At 43.5% G+C, this 23,442-nt stretch overlaps 1 protein-coding gene across 1 annotated transcript; it reads right to left on the bottom strand.

Moving 5' to 3' along the window:
• Nucleotides 1-205: 205 nt before the first annotated feature.
• LOC115680381 (uncharacterized) lies at nucleotides 206-877 on the bottom strand. The gene is made up of 2 exons (XM_030604182.1): nucleotides 677-877; nucleotides 206-622 (listed from the first exon to the last, which is right to left on the bottom strand). Exons 1-2 carry the CDS (start codon nucleotides 875-877, stop codon nucleotides 206-208), a joined length of 618 nt encoding a protein of 205 aa, XP_030460042.1.
• Nucleotides 878-23,442: the final 22,565 nt, after the last annotated feature.

Below are 23,442 nucleotides of genomic sequence, written 5' to 3'. Positions count from 1 at the left end.
GAGAATGGTTCGACTTCCCGATGTTCTTCTTGACGGGAGGGACAAAACGCCTATTTCCCGCCATCGGTCTCTTCCCGAAGCGGCAGTTGTCCTTAGCCGGGGCAAACCGCAATCCAGAAGCAGCGGCCCTATCTGTCTGATCCCGCTCTGTCACTTGAGCTCGCTCATACATTTCTCCATAATCCCGGATATTCAACGAGATCATCTAGCTACGAAGGTCCGGCTTTAGCCCATCCCGGAACCTTCGGACCTTATCTAGTGGGTCCTCCACCATTCTTGGCGCGAACTTCGATAACCTTGCAAATTCCGCCTCATATTGATCTACTGTCATCGACCCTTGGCGAAGTCTCATGAACTCCGCTAATTTCCTTTCTCTGGCACTCTCAGAGAAGTACTTCCCATAGAAATTTTCAGTGAATACGGCCCAAGTCTGGGCGGTACCCTCAGGGAACACTTTCCCCCTGGTGGCCTTCCACCAGTCACTGGCATTCTCCTGCAACTGGTACACAGCCAAGGTCACCTTCTCAGCTTCGGTGCACCCCAGGACTTCAAAGGCTTTCTCCAGTTCTTCCACCCAACGCGACACGGCCTCGGGGTCACCCTTTCCATCGAACTTTGGCGGCTTCAATTTCAAGAACTACTCCACCAATTGGTGCATCTGCCTATTCATAGCCACTTGATCCTGCCCCTGAGTGGCTTGATTTCCATTAACAACAGCAATTGCTGCGGCCTCAGCAACTTGGGCAATATTGGCAGCCCTCTCTTGAGCCTGCCTTCCCATCAAGTTCCCTATTTCCTGCAGTGTCTGAATGACCGCATCAAGCCTCGGGTCTCTCGTCTCTTGGCCCATCACACTCGATTGACCTCGTGTCCCCATTCCTCTGCTCATCCTCACGGGTTTCCTCACTACTCACCTACCTGCTATAATTCCATTCAGGAATTAGAGACCTAGGCCAAACTATGCCAGTCTAAAGGTCCTAGGCAATAATCACAACAATCAATGACTCAGCAGGCGGTCAAACACAAGCAGCATAGGGTCTCAACCAAAGAGATAGGTGTACTTACCTCGGGTCCTGCCGCACCTGCACTTTATGGTTCATTTCAAACAATCACTCAATCATGAAAATCAAACAGTCTGGAGGTACATGTAGCACACCAGTCTCCCTATTTAGCTACTCAAGGTCATCGCTCCTTATCACTCTAGGCTTCGACTGAGTTAGATCGAGCTGACCTTGCTCTGATACCAAATCAACGAGGGGATGTCACGCCCCGAACCCTACGGCACGCAACATCCCTCTCTTGGGTCGTATTGGGGCGACGTCCCAGGACGTGTCGCTGACCCAAAACCCAAATCAGAGAAAATTACACATGATGAAACGATTATAGACCCGTACATAATTAAAACATGATCAAGGTAGCAACAATTATCATAAACACATACTTACATTCATAAAATGAGGATTTACAATATCCGTTAAAACATAAGTATACATAAACCAAAACGGGTCAGCAGCCACCAACATCAAAAAGGGGGTTCGTGGCTCGGGGCGGTCAGGTACTAGATCTAAGAAGGGCTCGTTCCCAAAAGTGTCGGCCCTAAACCCTAGCTATGCTCAAGGCTAACCCCTAGGGTATCCAATCCGGGTCGGATCCCGAAGACTCAGATGAATCATCGGACGACTCGAACTCGGAATCCATAGACTCTGGCTCGGACTCAACCTCCAACGGCTCCTCCTCGGGATCATCCTCCGGCTCTGACTCCAGCTTCATCGGCTCCGGCTCGGGATCAGACTCCCACTCCATCGGCTTCTCCTCCTCAGGGTCGGAATCCATGTCGGACTCAAAGATGATGGGCCGGGGGTCAGAATCCGTCTCGGACACGGCATCGGGGATCACTATCTCCCCATCAGCAGCATATGAGTCCCACTGGCCTAACCCATCGAACGGAACATCGAAGGTCCTAAGGGGTCCATGAAAGCCAGTCTGGTCCCGATAACACCAACTAAGGTAGGGATGGGCCTTGAGCTGTAGCCCGCCCTCATCGACCCAAACGATAGTATAAAACCTAATATAAGCTTCCCCGTTCCAACCCGGGTACTCGATCACCGAACGCTCTATACGGTCCGGGATCCCAAAACGCAGTGGTAGGCCTGCCATCCTCAAGGTTGGGGGTCGGAAATGTTGGGATTTAACAACAGTGAGAACGAATCTCAGCGAGTAGGCCCCCTAAACCTAAACTAGGCTAACATGCACCTCCAGACAAGTAACTAACCAAACAAACAGTCCAGTACTCAAACGACTTAGGCCCTCGGGCCCAAATCAAACATATTATCAACCCTGCAGGTTAGGCACATAGTAGTAATACAAAGACCAATAATGGCATGTACACATCATCAATTGGCTACACACACTTGCCATGCACATGCTTGCACTCATTAATGTACACTTCGCACACGTGCCAATTTCCCATTTAATCTCCGACCCGCGTTAAACGCATCAGGTCTATCACTGCTCGGGACTCGCGTAACACGCTTCAAGTCCATGACACAACCCCCGTGAATGACGCCTCAGGTTGGCCATCATCCAGTAATCCGGGCATCGTCCCGCGTTAAACACCTCAGGACGGGTTCAATACCCCGCGTTAAACGCCTCAGGGTTTATGTGATCACACATGCACACTTCTCCAATTTATTATCTGAACCCCGCGTAAACGACGCCTCAGGACAATTTAGGTGACCACATGCTCAATGCCATTCGTACAAACTCGCATGATTCACTTAATATGCCATCACTCAATATGCACGAAACCATGGCCATAACACCCAAAACTCAGAGCATCAATCGAATCCACACATGGGCACTCAATTCAACATAACAACATGCTCATTTTACACCACAACATGCTCAATTTACCATTCAAATCAAATCAGCCACGGTCCACAGTTGGGCACACGAAATCATGCATTTAAACCATCAAAATCACGCAAGCCTATGGCCCACAATGCCCCCTCATCTCACGGCCATATCAAGCACTCATTCTAACATCACACAATTAATCTCAAACCATATACAAATCAGCCACTTCATGGTCAAATCAAGGCACACATGGCAATACGCATTTAAACCATAATTTATCAACATATCGCCCAACCGAGCCTACACTACTCAGCCATGAACAGCCCACTATAGGCCTCTAAATCGCTTCCAAAATAGTACATTAGGCTACCATAATCATCTCATTTTCAAGCCTAATCACCAGCCACTTAAACAACCCCTAAAATACCCTAATTAACCCCTAAACTTGTCAAAAATGCATCAAATCCTAATTAGGGTTTAGGGTTTCTACTCACAAAAGTCCTAAACTCCAAGGGGTGCCGAACTAGGGGAAAATGGGCCGGACGGTCGCTGGATCACGCCAGATCAGCAAGGAACTCCGGCGGCTCCACGGGCGGCGATCGGCGGCGGCGACGGCTGAGCATGGCGGCGACGGCTGAGCACGGTGGCGAGGGAGGATGATGGTGATGGTGGTGAGGCGTGGAAAGGGAGAGGAAAAGGCTGAGGGTGGCGGTGGTGGTGGCGAGACGGTCACGGGCCGGCGACGGCGGCGCTCGGGCGGCTGCAGTGCGGCCGCGGCGATGGTTGCTCCGGCGGGGGCTAGCTCATGTGAGAGAAGAGAGAATTGAGAGAGTGAGAGGGAGAGAGTGGCCGACCAAGGTGAGAAATGAGGGGAGAGAGAGAGAGAGTTTAACGCAAAAGGCTTGAGTGGGTTAGGTGACCAACCCCACTCACATTTACAAGACTAACCACTCCACTAAAAATCTCATCCAATGACCAAAATTCAAATACCCATCAAATCTATCCAAAACCAAGGGCTAGGATTTGATCTAGAGCAAAATATCTAGGGGCAATGTGGGAAATGAGCAAGAGTGATAGGGGCAATTTGGTCCATCATTTTTGGTCATTCTAGGGGCTTATTAAGTTCAATTTAACCTCCAATAATTCGGAATTAATGCTTAGGGCTCAGGGGCAAAATGGTAATTTTCCATTCCCGGTCCAAAATTCAATTTTTCAACCAAATCGATCCCAAATATGATTGGCCACACTAATACGACGTCGTCCTTGAAAATTAGTCGCGTACGTCCGTGAAATTCGATACTCAAGTCCGAATTCAACTCAACGATCAATTTCGCTCAAATGCGATTTTAGCGTCTCTTACTAACGGGTGGCTTTTTAGGGGTTACGCGTATCGACCTAGGGGTTCCTTATAGTTTTCTGGAACAACCACCTTTACATACAGTGAGAACTTGTTGAACCTTTGAAGCTCATAGCCTTGACTTGCTAAGCATTCTTCAATTTTGGCCAATCTCTTGGCCTCTTCTTCATCCTTTGTTTTGGATGTCTTCTTGATTTGATCATCCTCTTCCAAATTTACCACCTCAGGCATAGTCTTTGGAGGATTTTCTTGAACCGGTTCTTTGTTTCTGATTGAGTCTTCAATCGGTGTTTCGGTAGTGTTTGAAGCTCCCACATTTGTGGTGGTAGGATAAGACCCTCGAGATGCGAGAATAAAAGCCTTCATTTTCGCCGTCATTACAACCATTTGGGTCATTTGATTCTCGACTTCAACTAGTCGAGCACGGGTTTCTTCTTCCGCCATTCTAACTTGTAGGCCAGTCCGAGGTCTTCTACCTTCCGTTACTAAACAACCTATTTTGCCAAAAAAGACCCGATATCAGCATAGTAAAATGATCATGAAACCCGACATTCTTTTAATTATATGGTTTCATGAGATTGTCAAGGATAAGAAATTTCATACAAGCCATAGCTTTGTATAAAATTCTTCATCAATGTCTTTCTCAATAAATCATACAATTCAAAGAATTGTAATCCATGGTGATTCTTCACAAAAATATTTTGAAACTTCATTAATCAATTGTTCATTAAGCAATTGTTTCAATTTTGAAATTTTTTTATTACAATGCTATTCATCAAAATAGGGAAACATTAGATTAAACAAGTCTAGGTTTCTTGCTAGCTAAGGTAGCTTCAACTTCTTCATACCCCTTGACTCGTGTCTCCCATTCTTCCACATCGATTACCACTTCCTCGGGAACATACGGCTCTACACATGGCATGCTTAGCACAATGTACTCTGGGATATACGGCTCTTCAAAATGAGTTGTAACACTCAAAGGTACATAAGGTTCGACGTCAATTGGTCGCTTAGCCTTCAACCACCTTATATACTCATTAGATGCCAAAAAGAGCTTCATTTCTCCTTCCAAATCTTCAGGCTATTGTACTATTTGCTTGGTTGATTTCTTCAAGGAATTCACGATCCCATCGACCCTTGTTCGCAACTTTTTATTTTTCCTTTCAGGTAGAAGTTCTTGCGGTATCTCAAATGTGAATTCCTCAGGATGCCAAATAGGTGGAATTTGTTGAACCATTCCGAATTGTCGTATGACTCTTAGTGGGCAATAAGCAGTTCCGCCACTCAATCCTAGTAAAGGCACAAAATGAGTGTCTTAGATAGTAATTTGAGCTTCCGTTATCTTCGGCCATCGAATTCTCCATTGAAGCTAGTTGAGAGTTAATGCTCTAATGAAGTTTGCCCACTCATGAAAAGAGTACTTTGGTATTTTGTCTTTGAGTTTCAAATACTTCTCAATAGGGTTGGTAGATGAGTCGATCTCTCGAATACGCATATAACGTTCCTAAGGTTGAATATGGGAAATAAACCACACAGAAAGTAACCCAGCTGAAGCTTACAGTACACCCTTTTGTTGATTTTGGTATTTGTTCAATGAAATGATGGTCTCCGTCAAGAGTATATTAGAGAAGTCCCATTTTAGGCAAGCTTGCCTAGTAATTACCGCAACGAGAGGATTTAGTCCCGTCCTTGATGTGGGAAATAAAACGAATTCGAAGAAGGCCAGAATAAAAACCCTGGCGGAAGTGTTTCCCGTTTCTTTCGGCAATTTGGAGTAATTGTCCACCAAGTATGATAGAGGAAATCTCCCGGTATTTGATTTGATCAACTTTTCCACTTGAGGGCTCTTCAAGTTTAAAAATTTAGCCATAACACTTGTGGGTTTCAATCCAACTGGGGGCTCAACGGTTCTTGACTCGAAATCAATCCCAATGGTTGCCTTATATTCTTCTAGTGTAGGTACCATCTCGTGCTCGCCCAATTGAAATGTAGCAATGGTAACTTCCCAGAAATGGGATAATGCTTGGATTAGACTCACTTGGTACTCCAGGTTGATGAGCTTGAACAAATACCCGAGCCTTTCCTTTACGTATGCTTTGTTGTCCTTTGTCATGTTTACCCACCATACGAAAAGCTCCTTCCTTGGAATAGGAATGACTTGTATGTCTAGTTTCCCCATTTCGATCTAAAGCATGTAAAAGAAAGTGATTATTATTCACCATGGATTACCAATTGATTTTAATGCCCCAATTTCACTTATATGTCCTTTTAAGGTAGGACGGAGGTTAAATACACTTGCATGCCTCGAAAGTAATGCAAGTATCATTTTGAATCCGTTTAAACCTTAAAAGAGCATATAGTTGAGATCATGGACAAATTTAATGTGTAATGTAAATGCCCATTTTGTCATACTCCATTTAGACCATAAAGTCCTAAACTATAGTTTGCAACTTCAAACACATTGGAATGAACGAATAAGCATTCGAATTACATGAGAAATCCGCCATGGATCTATACATTTCATATAAAAATAAAAGAATAGTCAAATGGAGTATGACGCCCTAATCATGCATTCTAAAACGAAAGGGCATTTAGACCAAGCATTGAATGTCATTTAGGCATTTTTTAAGAATGTGCCGATTAACATGCATAATTGTAAAAGAATGGAATGGAACGACACTTGCTTACCATAATATTTTTGTTTGGTTTTAGGTATACCAACCACAAAGATAAGCGAATGCAACCAGTGAAGTTTTGACGCCTAAAAAGGGTAGGATATGCTAAAGGCTCAAGGTCATCACCTTAATAGACAAGGGATTCCATTCCAATAGGCAATCGGCCTAAAGTAATGGAATATTATTCCACCTGGATGATCGGTATTGCATTTAAACGATCCCATGAGCAATCGGCCCATAGTTCTGCCTAAACACATAGCTCCTAAGGGTAATCCTAAATGTAGCCGGGGTTGGGCCACGGGTGGTATGTGCTAATGGTGTAGTGCTAAAGTAATTTAAAAACATGCATAGTAATTAATGACCAAACAGCACTTCTAAAATTCATTCAAACCGCAATCAATCCCAACACCATCCTGCAAAACAAGGGTTAGCAAAGACTAAACCCCTTATACCACCCGCCTGCAAAACCATTTAACATTATCATTAGCGGGACGTACCTGGGATCCTTGCAAGCACAAAACACAAGCATATCGTTCTATCTAGGCCTAAGTCCACTTAGAAAAGGTAACTTCCCCAGCGGAGTCGCCAAGCCTGTCGCGCCGCGCTTTTTTGGTGCATTCGGGATTTGCGCGCTAAGGAGGTATTTCCGTGTAAGGGTCTCTCCCAGACCATAACTCACGTGACAGAGGAAGATGATTTCTTATTTAGTCTAGGTTTGTGATTTTGGAGTCGACAATAGTCATTATTGGTAGGTAGACTAGAAACCTAATCGAGGTACGGGAGAAATATCACGATTCTACGAACCAGAGATTCTGAGTACGGGGACTTAGTTACGTTATTGATCCCGAATCGAGATCCCCAGTGGAGTCGCCAAGCCTGTCGCACCGCGCTTTTTTAGGGCTTTCGGGATTTGCGCGCTAAGGAGGTATTCCGTGTAATTGTCTCCGGGACATGTACTTCATTAAAAAGTTTCATAAGCACCATTTTATAACTCTCTGAGGTTTTAAAGAGATCTAGCAAGGAAATCTATGCCAGCAACTTCCTTAGCTGCTCAATTACTTCATACCCTCTTATCTTCATGACTGACAGCAATTGCTTCACATCTTCCTCGGTTACCCCTTTCTTTTCATAATCACCTTCCTTCGGGACATAACATCTTCCCGATCGAGTTATGACATCTACTTCTTTAGGTGCGTAATCCCAGGGCCCGCACTTAGTGTCAAACTTTTCTTTTGGAGACAAAGTAATGATTACAGGCTATGTCTCCTTTTCCTCGATTATTAGCATATCAATTGGAAGTTGAATGGTAATTGGTTCAACATGACCTTTTTCTTCCTCATATTTATCCACTTCATCAAGTTTGATTAGAAATGGTGTGACCATGGACACTATTCTTCTGTTGGCTTCATCAGCATCCATTCCACCCCAATCATCAGGTGTGATTATTTCGTTCTTAAAAACCTATTGAGGAGGTGTGTATTTGATACAGTAATTGTATCGGCCACTATATTGACCCAAGAAGTCCACAACTTTGCCTTGTTTCTGTGTTTTGCGAATGAACCGCCTATCGCCTTAGTGAGTCTTTTTCTTCTTTTTCTCCTCTCGGTCTTCCTTTTCCTCGAGACTTAATTTGTTAATTGAAACCTCGTCCATGCCGCCCCATCCGTCAGGCATGATAACCTCATTTTTAAATGCCCATGGAGGTGGGGTGTATTTGACGTGGTAATTATACTTGCCACTGTCCTAACCAAGTAGGTCTACAGTTTGACCATACTTGAGTGATTCTTGGGTAAAACGCTTTTCACCTTGACGGATCCTTTCCTTCTCTTTTTTATATTGATCCGTTTTGTCTTCGAACGGAATTTCATTCTCAAGATTCATCTCATCATCCATACCGTCCCAACCATTGGGCACACTTACTTCATATCACGCCCCGCACTCTACGAGCTCGCAACATCCCGCTCGGTCGTTAAGTATGAGACTTCCCAGGACTCGTCATTGACCCGATACAAATGAACTAAAGAGTAACACACACGGAAGCAACTCGAACACTCCATTCAACATTCAAATAAACGGATGTTGACACCCGATTTTTAGCTCATTTTTCAAATTTTTTCAAAAATCACAAAATTAGGATTAGAAACCTTGGCAAAGCTTAGGAACCTAATTATAAACCAAAAATAATTTTTTTAAAAAAATTTTCCTGAATTTTTCTTTAATTTCTTTTGGTCAAAATAAGGGTGAAAATCAAGAAAAATAGCAAATGGAGTCCAAAACTTCCATAAAAATAGTCATTAGTCTTATTTTAAATCCAATTTCATTAATACAATGTCAATTTTAGAAAATTTCAATTTGCAATGTGTTTTTCCCAAAATTGGGTAAAAACAAGCCCAAATTGGGCTTGTTAAAAAAAACAAAAAAAAAAAAACAAGCCCAAATTGAATCAAAAATTCAATTGATTCATTTCTAGTCATTTTTCAGTCGTAGTGTATTCACAACAAATGATTCTGGGATCTTGAATTGCATAATGGTTAGTCCAATTGCATAATTTTCTGAAGAAATTAACAAGCCCCAAAATTCAATTGAAAATTAGGAATTTTAAACCCAAATTAGGGATCATAACCAATTCGAAATTGTCGAACCATGAGACTATCATTTCTAGGGTTAATCAAATGTGGGTAATCCAATTTTTGCACCAATTTTACCCAATCAGGTCATCTGGATGTTGAATTAGATAAAAACCCCAATGATCCGAATTTACAATCTGAAAATATTGGGTTTAATTGTGATAAAAACTAGGGCAAATCACATATTTGGGTACGAAATGTGATGAGGAATTCAATTTTGGGGTTGAAATTGAAAAATTGGGTTAAAATCGGGCTTAATTTGTGATTCTAGACCAACCCGGCCCTGTCGGGTCAGCCGGGTCAACCCGACCCAACCCGGGTTGGTCTCATTCCTTACCCGACTCGCTCAGAACGTGATAAAAACCCGAAAAATATATCGTGCCTGCCTCTTGATCGATTAAATCCAGCCAAATAAGCACGTGTTAATCTCTGATTCCAACTGGCATTGGAGATTCGATATAACCGATTTAGAGTAGGTGATAACCAGCTTTGAGCGGGAAATCGAGCTACAAAAGAGAAGGAAAAAATCATGATCGAAGGAGACCAGATGTTCGACGATATTCCGGAGAGGGAGAAAGAGTAAGTTAAAGTGAGAAAGAGAGAGTCTGAGTGATAAAGGTGTGTTGAGGTTCTTAGGACCGAGTGATCAGCGTTTTTCCGGCGAGAAAAACGCCGGCAAATCGGCTTCGATGGTGAACCTCCTCACCTGGAAAACTTGTGCCTGAGCTGGTCGCCAACGCCTGAAAATCCAACTCGGCCGACGTGTCTAGAGCTACTCCGGCGAAGCTAAAGCCATTGACTTGAAGTTCATGTGACAGGGAAGGACTTTACAGTCACCGTTCGGTTCGGAAATTCATAATCAAGCTCAAATGAAATAGGTAAAGTTCAGTCATGATCACGAGTTTTACAAAATTCCAGATTATGTGTTTGAGCTTTACTATGACATTCTAAATTTCAACCCACTTGGTATTTATGAAATGCATAATTTCAATAACGCACTTGTAGTAAATTTCGCCCAGACTTGATCACTCTTGGGACACTAACCAGTAGGGAAATGCTAATTAGGGATCTAGATTCGTGCGACTATAGAACCTGACCATGGACTGACTTTCGACCATAAGGATTGTCGAGGTGATATTTTGGGCTAATATAGACCGATCTAACGATGGTCATGGATCGATTTGTGAATGTCGTATAATTGGATCGCGGGTGATTCCACCTCGCCAGAATACGAAATTTGCAAACGATCTCAAACCTATTCCAAACGATCGCGTTCTTTAGAACTAGTTATTGATCCTCGCAATTACATGACAATCGATGTCACCATGGCTCAAGTGAACTTAAACGTGGCTTGATTTAGCATCGACCACGGGTCGAATGTACGAATTTTCCCGAAAGCCGCCCGTTAGTTTGAGATAAGCTCAAGTCGCGTTTATTTGAGTTTGGCCATTAAATAGAGACTGAGTTGGGTGTTGAAAATTTTGAAAATCATGACACAGTAATTGGACGACATCGTTATTATCGTGGTCAGCCTCGGATTTGTCCGGATTCATCAGAAAACTGAAATTTTGACAGGAAGTGGAAAATGACCGTTTTGCCCCTAGGACTTTGTTAAGGCTAAGTATAAAAGTGGAAGGGCATTTTGGTCATTTCGGTCATTTCACCCCCACTTTAGAGATATAAATTTTTGGACGATTTTGCCTCTGCACTTTTTGTGAAATTCCAATTTTACCCTTGGATATTTTTTGTGAGAGTTGATCTTGGCCGTCGATTTTTGGATAAGATTGAATCTTGGCCATTGGATGGAAAGTTGAGAGGGGGGTAGGATGGTAATTTTGGGCTTGGGGTAGGACACCAATTATTGGTGTCACTTATATAAGTCTTTTCCTCTCTCTTTCTCTCTCTCTCTCCCTCTCATTCTCACGCCTCCACCCTCTCCCTCTCCCCTTGGCCGAATTCCCCTCCCTCTCTCCCTCGCGTGAAAGTGGCCAGCCGGCCACGCCTTTGGCCGCCGCCGCACGTCCATCTGCCGCGGTCCGTCCGTGGTCGCCGTGAGGCTGTCGGCGCCCCTCGCCGCTCGTTGACGCCGCCGTTGCTGTTTTTCCCTTGTTCCGCCACCCTTGGTTGCTAAATCTAGCTTAGGACTCCGGGTAAGTGATATTCTAAACCTCACCTAGGATAACGGGTAATTTTGGGTTAGTTCGGGACCGTTTTAGCGAGTTTTAGGGGTTATTCGTGGAGAAATTAGTGGACTGAGTTGGTTGAGTTGTTTGGATGGATTTGTGATAATTTTAGAGGTGGAATTGAAGTTAGAATGGATTAAGTTGGTGATCGGGATGATTGCGAGTTATTATCGGGAATTATTGCATAATAAATGGGCCTAAATGCGACGTTTTAGTGATTTTTCTGTGGTGGTTGAGTTGACGTGCTTGTTGTGGCTGAATTGCGACATGTTTATGTTTAAATTACTATATGTGGTGAATCAGGATTTGTGGCACGAGTGCGACGCCCTTGATTGGTGAAAATTGGCCTAGAATATGAAAAGTGTGTTAAATGAGCTTGTGTAAGTAGAATTGATGAATTTGTGGGTTGATGTGGCTTGTTGATGATTTGAATACTTTGGGTGTCGTGTGCGAGTTGGTCATATGAAATTGGCATGTGATGTGGCGTGCGCGTGATCACTAAAAACCCTAAGGCGTATACTGTAATGCGAGGTCCAGATAAAATGTGGTATATTGACGTGCTCGCTTGATCACATAATCCCTGAGGCGTGTACTGTAACGCGGGGAATTGAACCCGCCCTGAGGCGTGTACTGTAACGCGAGACGATGCCCGGTATTACCGGAAGATCGTCAACCTGAGGCATGTTTGTTTACGCGGGTTGTACCGTAGGTGAAGGATATTGAGCCTGAGGCGTGTACTGTAACACGGGCAAGAGACATAGCCTGAGGCGTGTACTGTAATGCGGGCTAAGGAGTGTTGTGAAAATGAGACGGTTGTACGTAGACCGTGGATCGAAATTGAACCTGAAGCGTATTTACGCGGGTTAGAAATGAATTGGATGCGTGTGCTTGAGTGAAATGGGAGCCGTATGATGTTGTGTTTGTTAGGCGAATGTGAGAATGGAAAGTGTTCGGTCTATCGATGATACATGTACATACATTGGCCATGTTATGAGGATGAGTGTGTTTTGTGGTGACTGTTTTGTTATAATGATTGGACTAACGTGCAGGGTGGTGCATGTGCCAAGGTAAGGCCAGTGTGCATGTGAATGTTATAGCATGTCAATTCCTGATTGATTGTGTGCTTGAACTTGTCCAGATATACGTGTTAGCCTAGGTGGGGCTTAGGATTTCGCTTATTGAGAAGTGTCTCATGGTTGTTAAACCAAATCATTTCAGAACCCCGGCCTGGACCATGGATCCTCCACCGCCACCGCCTCAGCGTTTTGGGATCCCGATGCACACCGATCATACTGTAGTAGAGTACCCTATAGATGACAATATGGCTTGGATTAAGCACACCACAGTAGTCTGGGTAGATATAGGACAACCCCTTTGGCAAGCCCATACTTATACAGCCTGGTGTTTCCGGGAGGGTATGGACGAGTTTGGACCGGTTCGTGGTTTCAATGCCCCTTTCGATGGAGTAGGAGATTGAGATCCATCGGCTATACCTCTTCCTGATGGCGAGATGACCAGCCTCGATACTAGCCTCGCACAGTCAAGTCATCAACCTGTACCTACAGAACCCGAACCCACGGTGGCTGAACCTGAACCGGAGCCGAAAGAGTCACAAGCAGGGTACGATCTGATGGACGTGGATTTAGGAGAAGACCCCGAGGAGGAACCCGAAGAAGAGAAGCCCGAAGAAGAACCTGAGGGAGAACCCGAGGAGGAACCGGAAGAAGAGCCAAAGGAAGAACCCGAGGAAGAACCAGAGGAAGAACCCGAGGAAGAACCAGAGGATGAGCCTGAAGAAGAGGAGCTGATTGAGGTCCCATTGGAGTCGGGAGATGAAGATAATCCGATTGAGATTGAGGCGGATTCTGAGTCTTCAGAGGAGCAGGTGGATCAGGGAGAGTCAGATTCAAGTTCTGGGGAGACCAACTCAGAGTGGACACCGTCTAGAGATCGTAGGGGTTAGTTGGGGGTAGGGTACCCTTTTTGAAGTGCCCCTTTTTGGAGTTAGTATATACCCAGACTACTGATCCATTTTGATGTTGGTGGTGCGAACTTTAGAAGCCGGTTTACGTGTATAATATGTTTATTGTGAATATGGTGGGTGTAATGAAGTGGTTGGTTGCCGGTTGTGATGGATTGTAATGGATATTGTATATATCGCAGTGTAATAAAGTGCTTGGTGGTTTGGTGATTTATCCCTCCTTGTTACCCCTTTTCTAATTCTTGTCCGGGAGTTATTGTCGTTTCCGTTGTGTTTGAACTCTGATGTGTTGGTTTGGGTCGGCGATGTTCCTAGGATGTCGCACTTTTCGACCGAGCTTGGGGTGAAGCGCGCTCATCGAGCTTCGCGGCGTGACATTCCCGTTGATTTGGTATCAGAGCAAGGTCAGCTCGATCCAAGTTGGTCGAAGCCTAAAGTGATAAGGAGCGGAGACCCCGGGGTAGCTATTTAGAGAGACCTTAGTGAGTCATAAGTGTATCTAGCGCTACGCGTATCTCTAGATTGTTTGTTCGGATTGATGGGTGAAGTGAGTGCTTTAACGGTTGAGTTGCAGGTGCGTCTGGACCTGAGGTAAGTGCACGAACCCTATTGATTGTGATCTCGTGTTGTGGTGGTTGATTGCTTGTTAAGTGACTGCCTAGGACTATAGACTGGTATAGTAGACCTAGGTCTCTAATTCCCGAGTGGAATTATAGCAAGTAGGTGAGTGATAGAAACCTGTAAGGATGAGCTTGAGAGGTAGGGGTACAAGGGGCCAATCAAGTTCTGAGGGCCAAGCAACAATGGACCCGCGAGTGGATAGGGTCGTGAGGACACTTGAGGAAATTGGTAATCTTATGGGTAGGCAGGCTCAGGAGCGAGCTACCACTATAACCCAGGCTGTTGAGGCCGCTGCAGTTGCTACTAATAGTAATAATGAAAATCATGATTAAGGACAAGGAAATGCGAATAGACAGATGTATCAGTTGGTTGAGCAGTTTTTAAAGTTGAAGCCCCTTAAGTTTGATGGAAAAGGTAATCCTGAGGTTGTGTCACTTTCGATAGAGGAATTGGAAAAAGACATTTGAGGTATTTGGGTGCTTGGATGAGGAGAATGTGACCCTAGCAGTATACCAGCTACAAGGAAATGCAAGTGATTGGTGGAAAGCCACCAAAGGAAGAGTGTTCCCTGCTGGTACCGCTCAAATTTGGATTGTGTTTGTTGAGGCCTTCAAAGGCAAGTACTTTCCCGAGAGTGCACGAGAACGAAAGTTGGCTGAATTTATGAGGTTCCATCAAGGACAGATGACAGTGGACCAGTATGAAGCTGAGTTTGCTAGGTTATCCAAGTTTGCCCCAAAAATGATGAAGGACCCATTGGATAGGACCCGGAAGTTCCGAGATGGTTTGAAGCCGGACCTCCGCAGTCAAATGATATCTCTAAACCTGAGGGACTATAATGAGATTTGTGAGAGGGCCCAAGTGATTGAGCGTGACTTAGCGGATAGAGCCGCTGCTTCTGGATTGAGATATGCTCCGGCTAGGGACAACCGCCACTTCGGGAAGAAACCGATGGCGGGAAATCGGTGCTTTGTCCCACCCGTTAAGAAGAATATCGGGAAGCCGAACTCACTTGAAGTTGTGTTATGCATTAATACTCCGTTGAATGATAAAGTGCTAGTTTCGCTAGGATGTTTGGATTGCAAAATTGTGATTGGTGATGTAGAAGAAAGAATAGATTTGGTTATTCTACCTATGTTTGATTTTGATGTGATTGTGGGTATGTATTGATTGACTAAGCAGAGGGCTGTAATAGATTGTAGTAGCAGGGTGCTCTAATTTAATCCAGTTGGACATCCTAGATTCAAATTTGTGGAAAATCGAGGAAGAACCTTGATCTCTTCGATTTCGTCACTGGAAGTGACTAAGTTATTGGACGAAGGGTGCGAAGAGCTATTGACATCTAATTTTTAGCTCATTTTTAAAATTTTTCAAAAATCTCAAAAATAGGATTAGGAACCTTGGCCAAGCCTAGAAACCTAGTTCTAAACCAAAAATAATTTTTTTAGAATTTTCCTGAATTTTTCCTTAATTTCTTTTAATCAAAACAAAGAAGAAAATAAGAAAAATAGCAAATGGAATCCAAAAATTCCATAAAAATAGTCATTAGTCTTCTTTCAAATTTGATTTCGTTAATACAACATCAATTTTGAAAAATGTCAATTGGGTATGTGTTTTTCCAAAATTGGACAAAATCAAACCCAAATTGAGCCAAAAATTCAATTAGATCATTTCTAGTCATCTTTAGGTCATTGTGTCTTCACAACAAATGATCCTAGGACCTTGAATTTCTTAATGGTCAGTCCAATTGCACATTTTGCAAAAAAATTCAAAAATCCCCGGAAATTAATTGAAAATTAAGGATTTTGAGCCAAAATTGCAAATCATGTCCAATTCGAAATTGTTGAAACATGAGACCATCATTTCTAGGGTTAATCAGACCTGGGTAATTCAATTTTGGCATCGGTTTTTCCTAATCAGGTCATCAGGACATCGAATTGAGCAAAATCCGAATAACCCGGATATGAAATTTGGAAAATTTTGGACATAATTATGTCAAAAATTGGGGAAAAACACATTTTTAGGTTCAAAATGTAATGGAAAATTCAATTTTGGGGTCAAATTTCGAAAATTTGGTCAAAATCGGGTTTAATTTTCATTTTTGGTCAAAACCGGAACTGCCGGGTCGGGCGAGTCGACCCGACCCGACCCGAACAGTGCATCTTCTTCGCCCGACTCACCCAACACGTGACAAAACCCAGAAAACCGACTCAAACCCAGAACTTTACCGATCATTTCCAGTTAATTCAGCACGTTTTAATCGATTGTGCCAGTTGGAAAATATCTAGCCGGCATCAGATGATCATCCCCAACCGATTACAAGTCGGTTCCAACTGAATTTGGGTGGGAATTAATCAACAAAAAACGAAGAAAAAACTGAGGAAGGAGGAGAGAGGGTGTTCAACGAAATGACAGGGAGAGATTAGAGTGAGAGAGAGCGAGAAAGAGAGAGAGAGAGAGAGAGAGAGAGACGTGTAAAGGGTTCGAGGACCGAGTGATCGGCGTTTTCTCCGACGAGAAAACGCCGGCAAATCGGCTCCGATCGTGATCCTCCACGTCCGGTGAGCCAGAGACGAAGCTTATCACGAAGGCCTGAAAACGAGCCTCGGCCGGCGAGTCTGAAATCATCTTCTTGAAGCTCAGTTGTCAAGGAAGAATTCTACAATCGCCACTTGCTCCGAAAACCTCGTCCAATCCTTCAACGAAGAAGGTAAACTTTGGTTCTCACCACGGTTTACAAGAATTTTCAGATTATAATCAGAATGTAATATTGCAAATCAGATGATTTTTGTTGTGATTATGAGCTTATTAATGCATAAAACTTGCTTCTGACCACGATTTACATTGTGTTATTGCATTTGGGGTGATAAACGTGCATAAAATCTTCTCGGCCTCCATTAAAACCCCTTGCCGGAGCTCGAAGGTCCTCGCCGGAGCATCCCGTGACCATAGGCCGTTCAAGTTAGCTTCTCTGAACTTTGTTTGTTGATTTTCTAGTCTTTAGGCTCGTGTTAGACGGCTAGGGCGATGTAGATTGATGGTTTAATTTCTGAAAATGTTGATCTTAGCTAATGGTGGTTTCAGTTTAGGTTAACGTTTTTGAGCTCGGTTTTCGCCGGCCGGCGGAGGTCCGACGGCATGTCGATTAGGCCAAATCGATAGCTGGTAACATGAGGTTTGCACAGAATAAAAAATCAGCTCCGGAATACCACCGGAAGGTCGTTGGATTTCGATTCGAAGTCGCGGCCTTGATAATCAAAAATCCAGAATTGTGCATGCAAGGTGTTCTGCGTAATGCCGAAGAGAAAAATGGCAAAACAGCGCCGTTTTTGGCATCGTGCCCGTCGGAGACGATGACCGGCGACCGGCGCCGGCGACGCCCTGTTCGTTTTCCCCGGCGGGAAAATTCAAAAAAATAAAAATATAACAAAAAATCAGAAAATTCTAAAAAAATTAATGAATCACGAAAATCATAAAAAAAATTAGAAATTTTTTTAGAAAATCAGAAAATTCCAAAAATTCCAAAAAAAAGAAAAAAAATATACAAAAATTAGAAAATTCATAAAAATTCAAAAATTTCATAAAACTCATAAAAAAATTGAAAAATTCATTAAAAAAATCAAAAATCAAAAGATCAAAAAATTTCAGAAAATTCATAAAAATCCCGAAAATTCAGAAATATAAATAAAATTAAATTAAAAAAAGCCTGATACATGATGCTTGTCGTAATACTCAGTTGGCAATGATTTTAGAAAAAGCTCAATGAGCTCATCTTCACTTGTGGCGGGCTTTACTTGTGAGGCAATAGCTTTTAATCTCTGAGCATAGGCTCTGAACCCTTCATTCCTTCGTTTCTCGGTCCTGACGAGATCCTCTCTAGTTGGAAGTACTTCAACATTGAACTTATACTGGCGAAGAAATTCTCCCGCCAAATGATCCCATTCAGTGAAGTCTTCTATGTCGAGGGTTGTATACCATGCAAGGGCTGCCCCTCTCAAACTATCTTGAAATGTGCTAATAAGCAGTGGCGTGTTGTCTGAATATCTTGCCATCTTACGGAGATAATACTTCAAATGGCTTTTGGGACAACCAGTGCCATCATACTTGCTCACGAACTACGGTTCCTTATAGTTTTCTGGAACAACCACCTTTGCGTCTTGTGAGAACTTGTCGAACCTTTGAAGCTCATAGCCTTGACTTGCTAAGCATTCTTTAATTTTGGCCAATCTCTTGGCCTCTTCTTCATCCTTTGTTTTGGATGCTTTTTTGATTTGATCATCCTCTTCCAAATTCACTACCTCAGGTGTAGTCTTTGGAGGATTTTCTTCAACTGGTTCTTTGTTTCTGACTGGGTCTTCAATTGGTGTTTCGGTAGCGTTTGAAGCTCCCACATTTGGAGTAGTGGGATAAGATCCTCGAGATGCGGAATAAAGGCCTTCATTTCCGCCATCATTGCAACCATTTGGGTCATTTGATTCTCGATTTCAGCTAGTCGAGTACGAGTTTCTTCTTCCGCCATTCTAACTTGTAAGCGAGTTCGAGGTCTTTTACCTTCCGTTGCTAAACAACCTACTTCGCAAAAAAAAAAACCCGATATTAGCATAGTAAAATGATCACGAAACCCTACATTCTTTTAATTGTATGGTTTCATGAGATTATCAAGGATAAGAAATTTCATACAAGCCTTAACTTTGTATAAAATTTTTCATCAATGTCTTTCTCAAGGAATCATACAATTCAAAGAATTGCAATCCATGGTGATTCCTTTATGTTTTGAAATCGTATTCTAAAATTATCTATGCATGTCTAGAAAATGATCAATCCATCATTGCATATAAAATTTGAAATTGTTTGACATCATGATTTTAAACTCAAATGGGAATCTAAATCATCCAATCCTAGGCTTCTTGCTAGCTAAGATAGCTTCCGCCTTTTGGTATTCTTCCCATTCCTTAGCTCGAGACTCCTATTCTGCCACATCGATCACAACCTCTTCAGGGACGTAGGGTTCCACTCCAGGCATGCTTGGAACAATGTATTCTAGGACATACTCATCTACAAGATCTAGTACCACGCTCAATGGGACATATGGCTCGACATCAATTGGACGCTTATTTTCTATCTATTTGATGTATTCTTTAGAGGCCATGCAAATCTTCATATCTTCATTTAGACATTTTTTTGTGACATTATAAATTTCGACCCACTTGGTATTTATGAAATGTGTAATTTCGATAACGCACTTGTAGTAAATCTCGCCTAGACTTGATCACTCTTGGGACACTAACCAGTAGGGAAAGACTAATTAGGGATCTAGATTCGCGCGACCATAGAACCTGACCATGGACTGACTTTCGACCATAAGGATTGTCGAGGTGATATTTTGGGCTAATATAAACCGATCTAACGATGGTCATGGATCGATTTGCGAATGTCGTATAATTGGATCGCGGGTGATTTTGCCTTGCCAGAATACGAAATTTGCGAACGATCTCAAACCTATTCCAAACGATCGCATTCTTTAGAACTAATGATTGATCCTCGCAATTACATGACAATCAAGGTCGCCATGGCTCAAGTGAACTTAAACGTGTCTTGATTTAGTATCGACCATGGGTCGAATGTACGAATTTTCCCGAAAGCCGCCCGTTAGTTTGAGATAAACTCAAGTCGCGTTTATTTGAGTTTGGCCATTAAATAGAGACTGAGTTGGGTGTTGACAATTTTGAAAGCCATGACAGAGTAATTGGACGACATCGTTATTATCGTGGTCAGCCTCGGATTTGTCCGGATTCGTCAGAAAACTGAAATTTTGACAAGAAGTGAAAAACGATCATTTTGCCCCTAGGATTTTGTTAAGGCTAAGTATAAAAGTGGAAGGGCATTTTGATCATTTCACCCCCACTTTAGAGATATAATTTTTTGGACGATTTTGCCCCTGCACTTTTTGTGAAATTCCAATTTTACCCTTAGATATTTTTAGTGAGAGTTGATCTGGGCCGTCGATTTTTGGATAAGATTGAATCTTGACCGTTGGATGGAAAGTTGATAGGGTAGGATGGTAATTTTGGCTTGGGGTAGGACACCAATTATTGGTGTCACTTATATAAGTCTTTTCCTCTCTCTTTCTCTCTCTCCCTCTCATTCTCACACCTCCACCCTCTCCCTCTCTCCCTCACGTGAAAGTGGCCAGCCGGCCACGCCTTTGGCCGCCGCCGCACGTCCGTCCTCCGCCGTCCGTCCGTGGTCGCCGTGAGGCCGTCGGTGCCCCTCGCCGCTCGTTGATGCCGCCGTTGTTGTTTTTCCCTTGTTCCGCCACCCTTGGTTGCTAAATCTAGCTTAGGACTCCGGGTAAGTGATATCCTAAACCTCGCCTAGGATAACGGGTAATTTCGAGTTAGTTCGGGGCCGTTTTAGAGAGTTTTAGGGGTTATTCGAGGAGAAATTAGTGGACTGAGTTGGCTGAATTGTTTGGATGGATTTTTGATAATTTTAGAGGTGGAATTGAAGTTAGAATGGATTAAGTTGGTGATCGGGATGATTATGAGTTATTATTGGGAATTATTGCATCAAAAAAGGGCCTAAATGTGACGTTTTAGTGATTTTTCTGTGGTGGCTGAGTTGACGTGCTTATTGTGGCTAAATTGCGGCGTGTTTATGTTTAAATTACTATATGTGGTGAATCGGGATTTGTGGCACGAGTGCAACGCCCTTGATTGGTGAAAATTGGCCTAGAATATGAAAAGTGGGTTAAATTGAGCTTGTGCAAGTGGAATTGATGAATTTATGGGTTAATGTGGCTTGTTGGTGATTTGAATACTTTGGGTGTCGTGTGCGAGTTGATCGTGTGAGGTTGATATGTGATTGGGTGCCCGATGTGCGCGTGATCACTAAAAACCCTGAGGCGTATACTGTAATGCGGGGTCCAGATAAAATGTGGTTTGTTGACGTGCTCGCTTGATCACATAATCCCTGAGGCGTGTACTGTAACGCGGGGAATTGAACCCGCCCTGAGGCGTGTACTGTAACGCGAGACGATGCCCGGTATTACCGGAAGATCGTCAACCTGAGGCATGTTCGTTTACGCGGGTTGTGCCGTAGGTGGAGGATATTGAGCCTGAGGCGTGTACTGTAATGCGGGCTAAGGAGTGTTGTGAAAATGAGACGGTTGTACGTGGACCGTGGATCGAAAATGAACCTGAGGCGTATTTACGCGGGTTAGAAATGAATTGGATGCGTGTGCTCGAGTGAAATGGGAGACGTATGATGTTGTGTTTGTTAGGCGAATGTGAGAATGGAAAGTGTTCGGTCTATCGATGATACATGTGCATACATTGGCCGTGTTATGAGGATGAGTGTGTTTTGTGGTGACTGTTTTGTTATAATGATTGGACTAACATGCAGGGTGGTGTGTGTGCCGAGGTAAGGCCAGTGTGCTTGTGAATGTTATAGCATGTCAATTGCTGATTGATTGTGTTCTTGAACATGCCCAGAGATACGTGTTAGCCTAGGTGGGATTTAGGGTTTCGCTTATTGAGAAGTGTCTCATGGTTGTCAAACCAAACCATTTCATAACCCCGGCCTGGACCATGGATCCTCCACCGCCACCGCCTCAACTTTTTGGGATCCCGATGCACACGGATCATGCAGTAGTAGAGTATCCTATAGATGACAATATGGCTTAGATTAAGTACACCACAGTAGTCTGGGTAGATATAGGACAACACCTTTGGCAAGCCCATACTTATACAGCCTGGTGTTTCCGAGAGAGTATGGACGAGTTCGGACCGGTTCGTGGTTTCGATGCCCCTTTCGATGGAGTAGGAGATTGGGATCCATCGGCTATACCTCCTCCTAATGGTGAGATGACCAGCCTCGATACTAGCATCGCACAGTCAGGTCATCAGCTTGTACTTGCAGAACTCGAACCCACGGTGGCTGAGCCTGAACCGGAGCCGAAAGAGTCACAAGTAGGGTTCGATCCGATGGACGTGGATTTAGAAGAAGAGGAGCTCAAAGGAGAACCTGAGGGAGAACCCGAGGAGTAACCGGAAGAAGAGCCAGAGGAAGAACCCGAGGAGGAACCGGAGGAGGAGCCTGAAGAAGAGGAGATGATTGAGGTCCCATTGAAGTCGGGAGATAAAGATAATCCGATTGAGATTGAGGCGGATTCTGAGTCTTCAGAGGAGCAGATGGATTAGGAAGAGTCAGATTCAGGTTCTGGGGAGACCGACTCTAAGTGGACACCTTCTAGAGGTCGTAGGGGTTAGTAGAGGAAGAACCCGATGAAGAACCGGAGGAGGAGCCTGAAGAAGAGGAGATGATTGAGGTCCCATTGGAGTCGGGAGATAAAGATAATCCGATTGAGATTGAGGCGGATTCTGAGTCTTCAGAGGAGCAGATGGATTAGGAAGAGTCAGATTCAGGTTCTGGGGAGACCGACTCTAAGTGGACACCGTCTAGAGGTCGTAGGGGTTAGTAGAGGTAGGGTAACCCTTTTTGAAGTGCCCATTTTTGGAATTTATATATACCCAGATTACTGGTCCCTTTTGATGTTGGTGGTGTGAACTGTAGAAGCCAGTTGGCGTGTATAATATGTTTATTGTGAATATAGTGGGTGTAATGAAGTGGTTGGTTGCTGGTTGTGATGGATTGTAATGGATATTGTATATATGGCGGTGTAATATAGTGCTTGGTGGTTTGGTGATTTGTCTCTCCCTATTACCCCGTGATTATACTGTCAGGGTTTATGTTCTCGTTTCTGCCATGTTCGACTCTGAAGTGTTGGTTTGGGTCGGCGATGTTCCTAGGATGTCGCACTTTTCGATCGAGCTTGGGGTGTCGCGCGCTCGTCGGGGTTCGTGGCGTGACATTTTTAAATTGTGCCAACTAACTTGCGTAATTGAAAGTGAAAGAAATGGAACAATACTTACTTACCGGAACATTTTTTGTTTGGTTTTAGGTATACCAACTACAAAGACAAATAGATGCAACAAGTGAGGTTTTGACGTCTAAAAGAGTAGGGTATACTAAAGGCTCGAGGTCGCCATCAATTAACCTAAAGTAATGGAATATTACTCCATTTTGGTGATTGGTATTGCATTTAAACGATCCCATGAGCAATCGGCTCATAATTTCGCAT

The sequence above is a fragment of the Syzygium oleosum genome, unplaced genomic scaffold (genome assembly GCF_021117445.2).
Source record: "Syzygium oleosum isolate NSW1041296 unplaced genomic scaffold, Sole_v2.1 Sole_v2.09, whole genome shotgun sequence".
Lineage (NCBI taxonomy): Eukaryota > Viridiplantae > Streptophyta > Magnoliopsida > Myrtales > Myrtaceae > Syzygium > Syzygium oleosum.
This window is presented reverse-complemented; position numbering and strand designations above follow the sequence as displayed.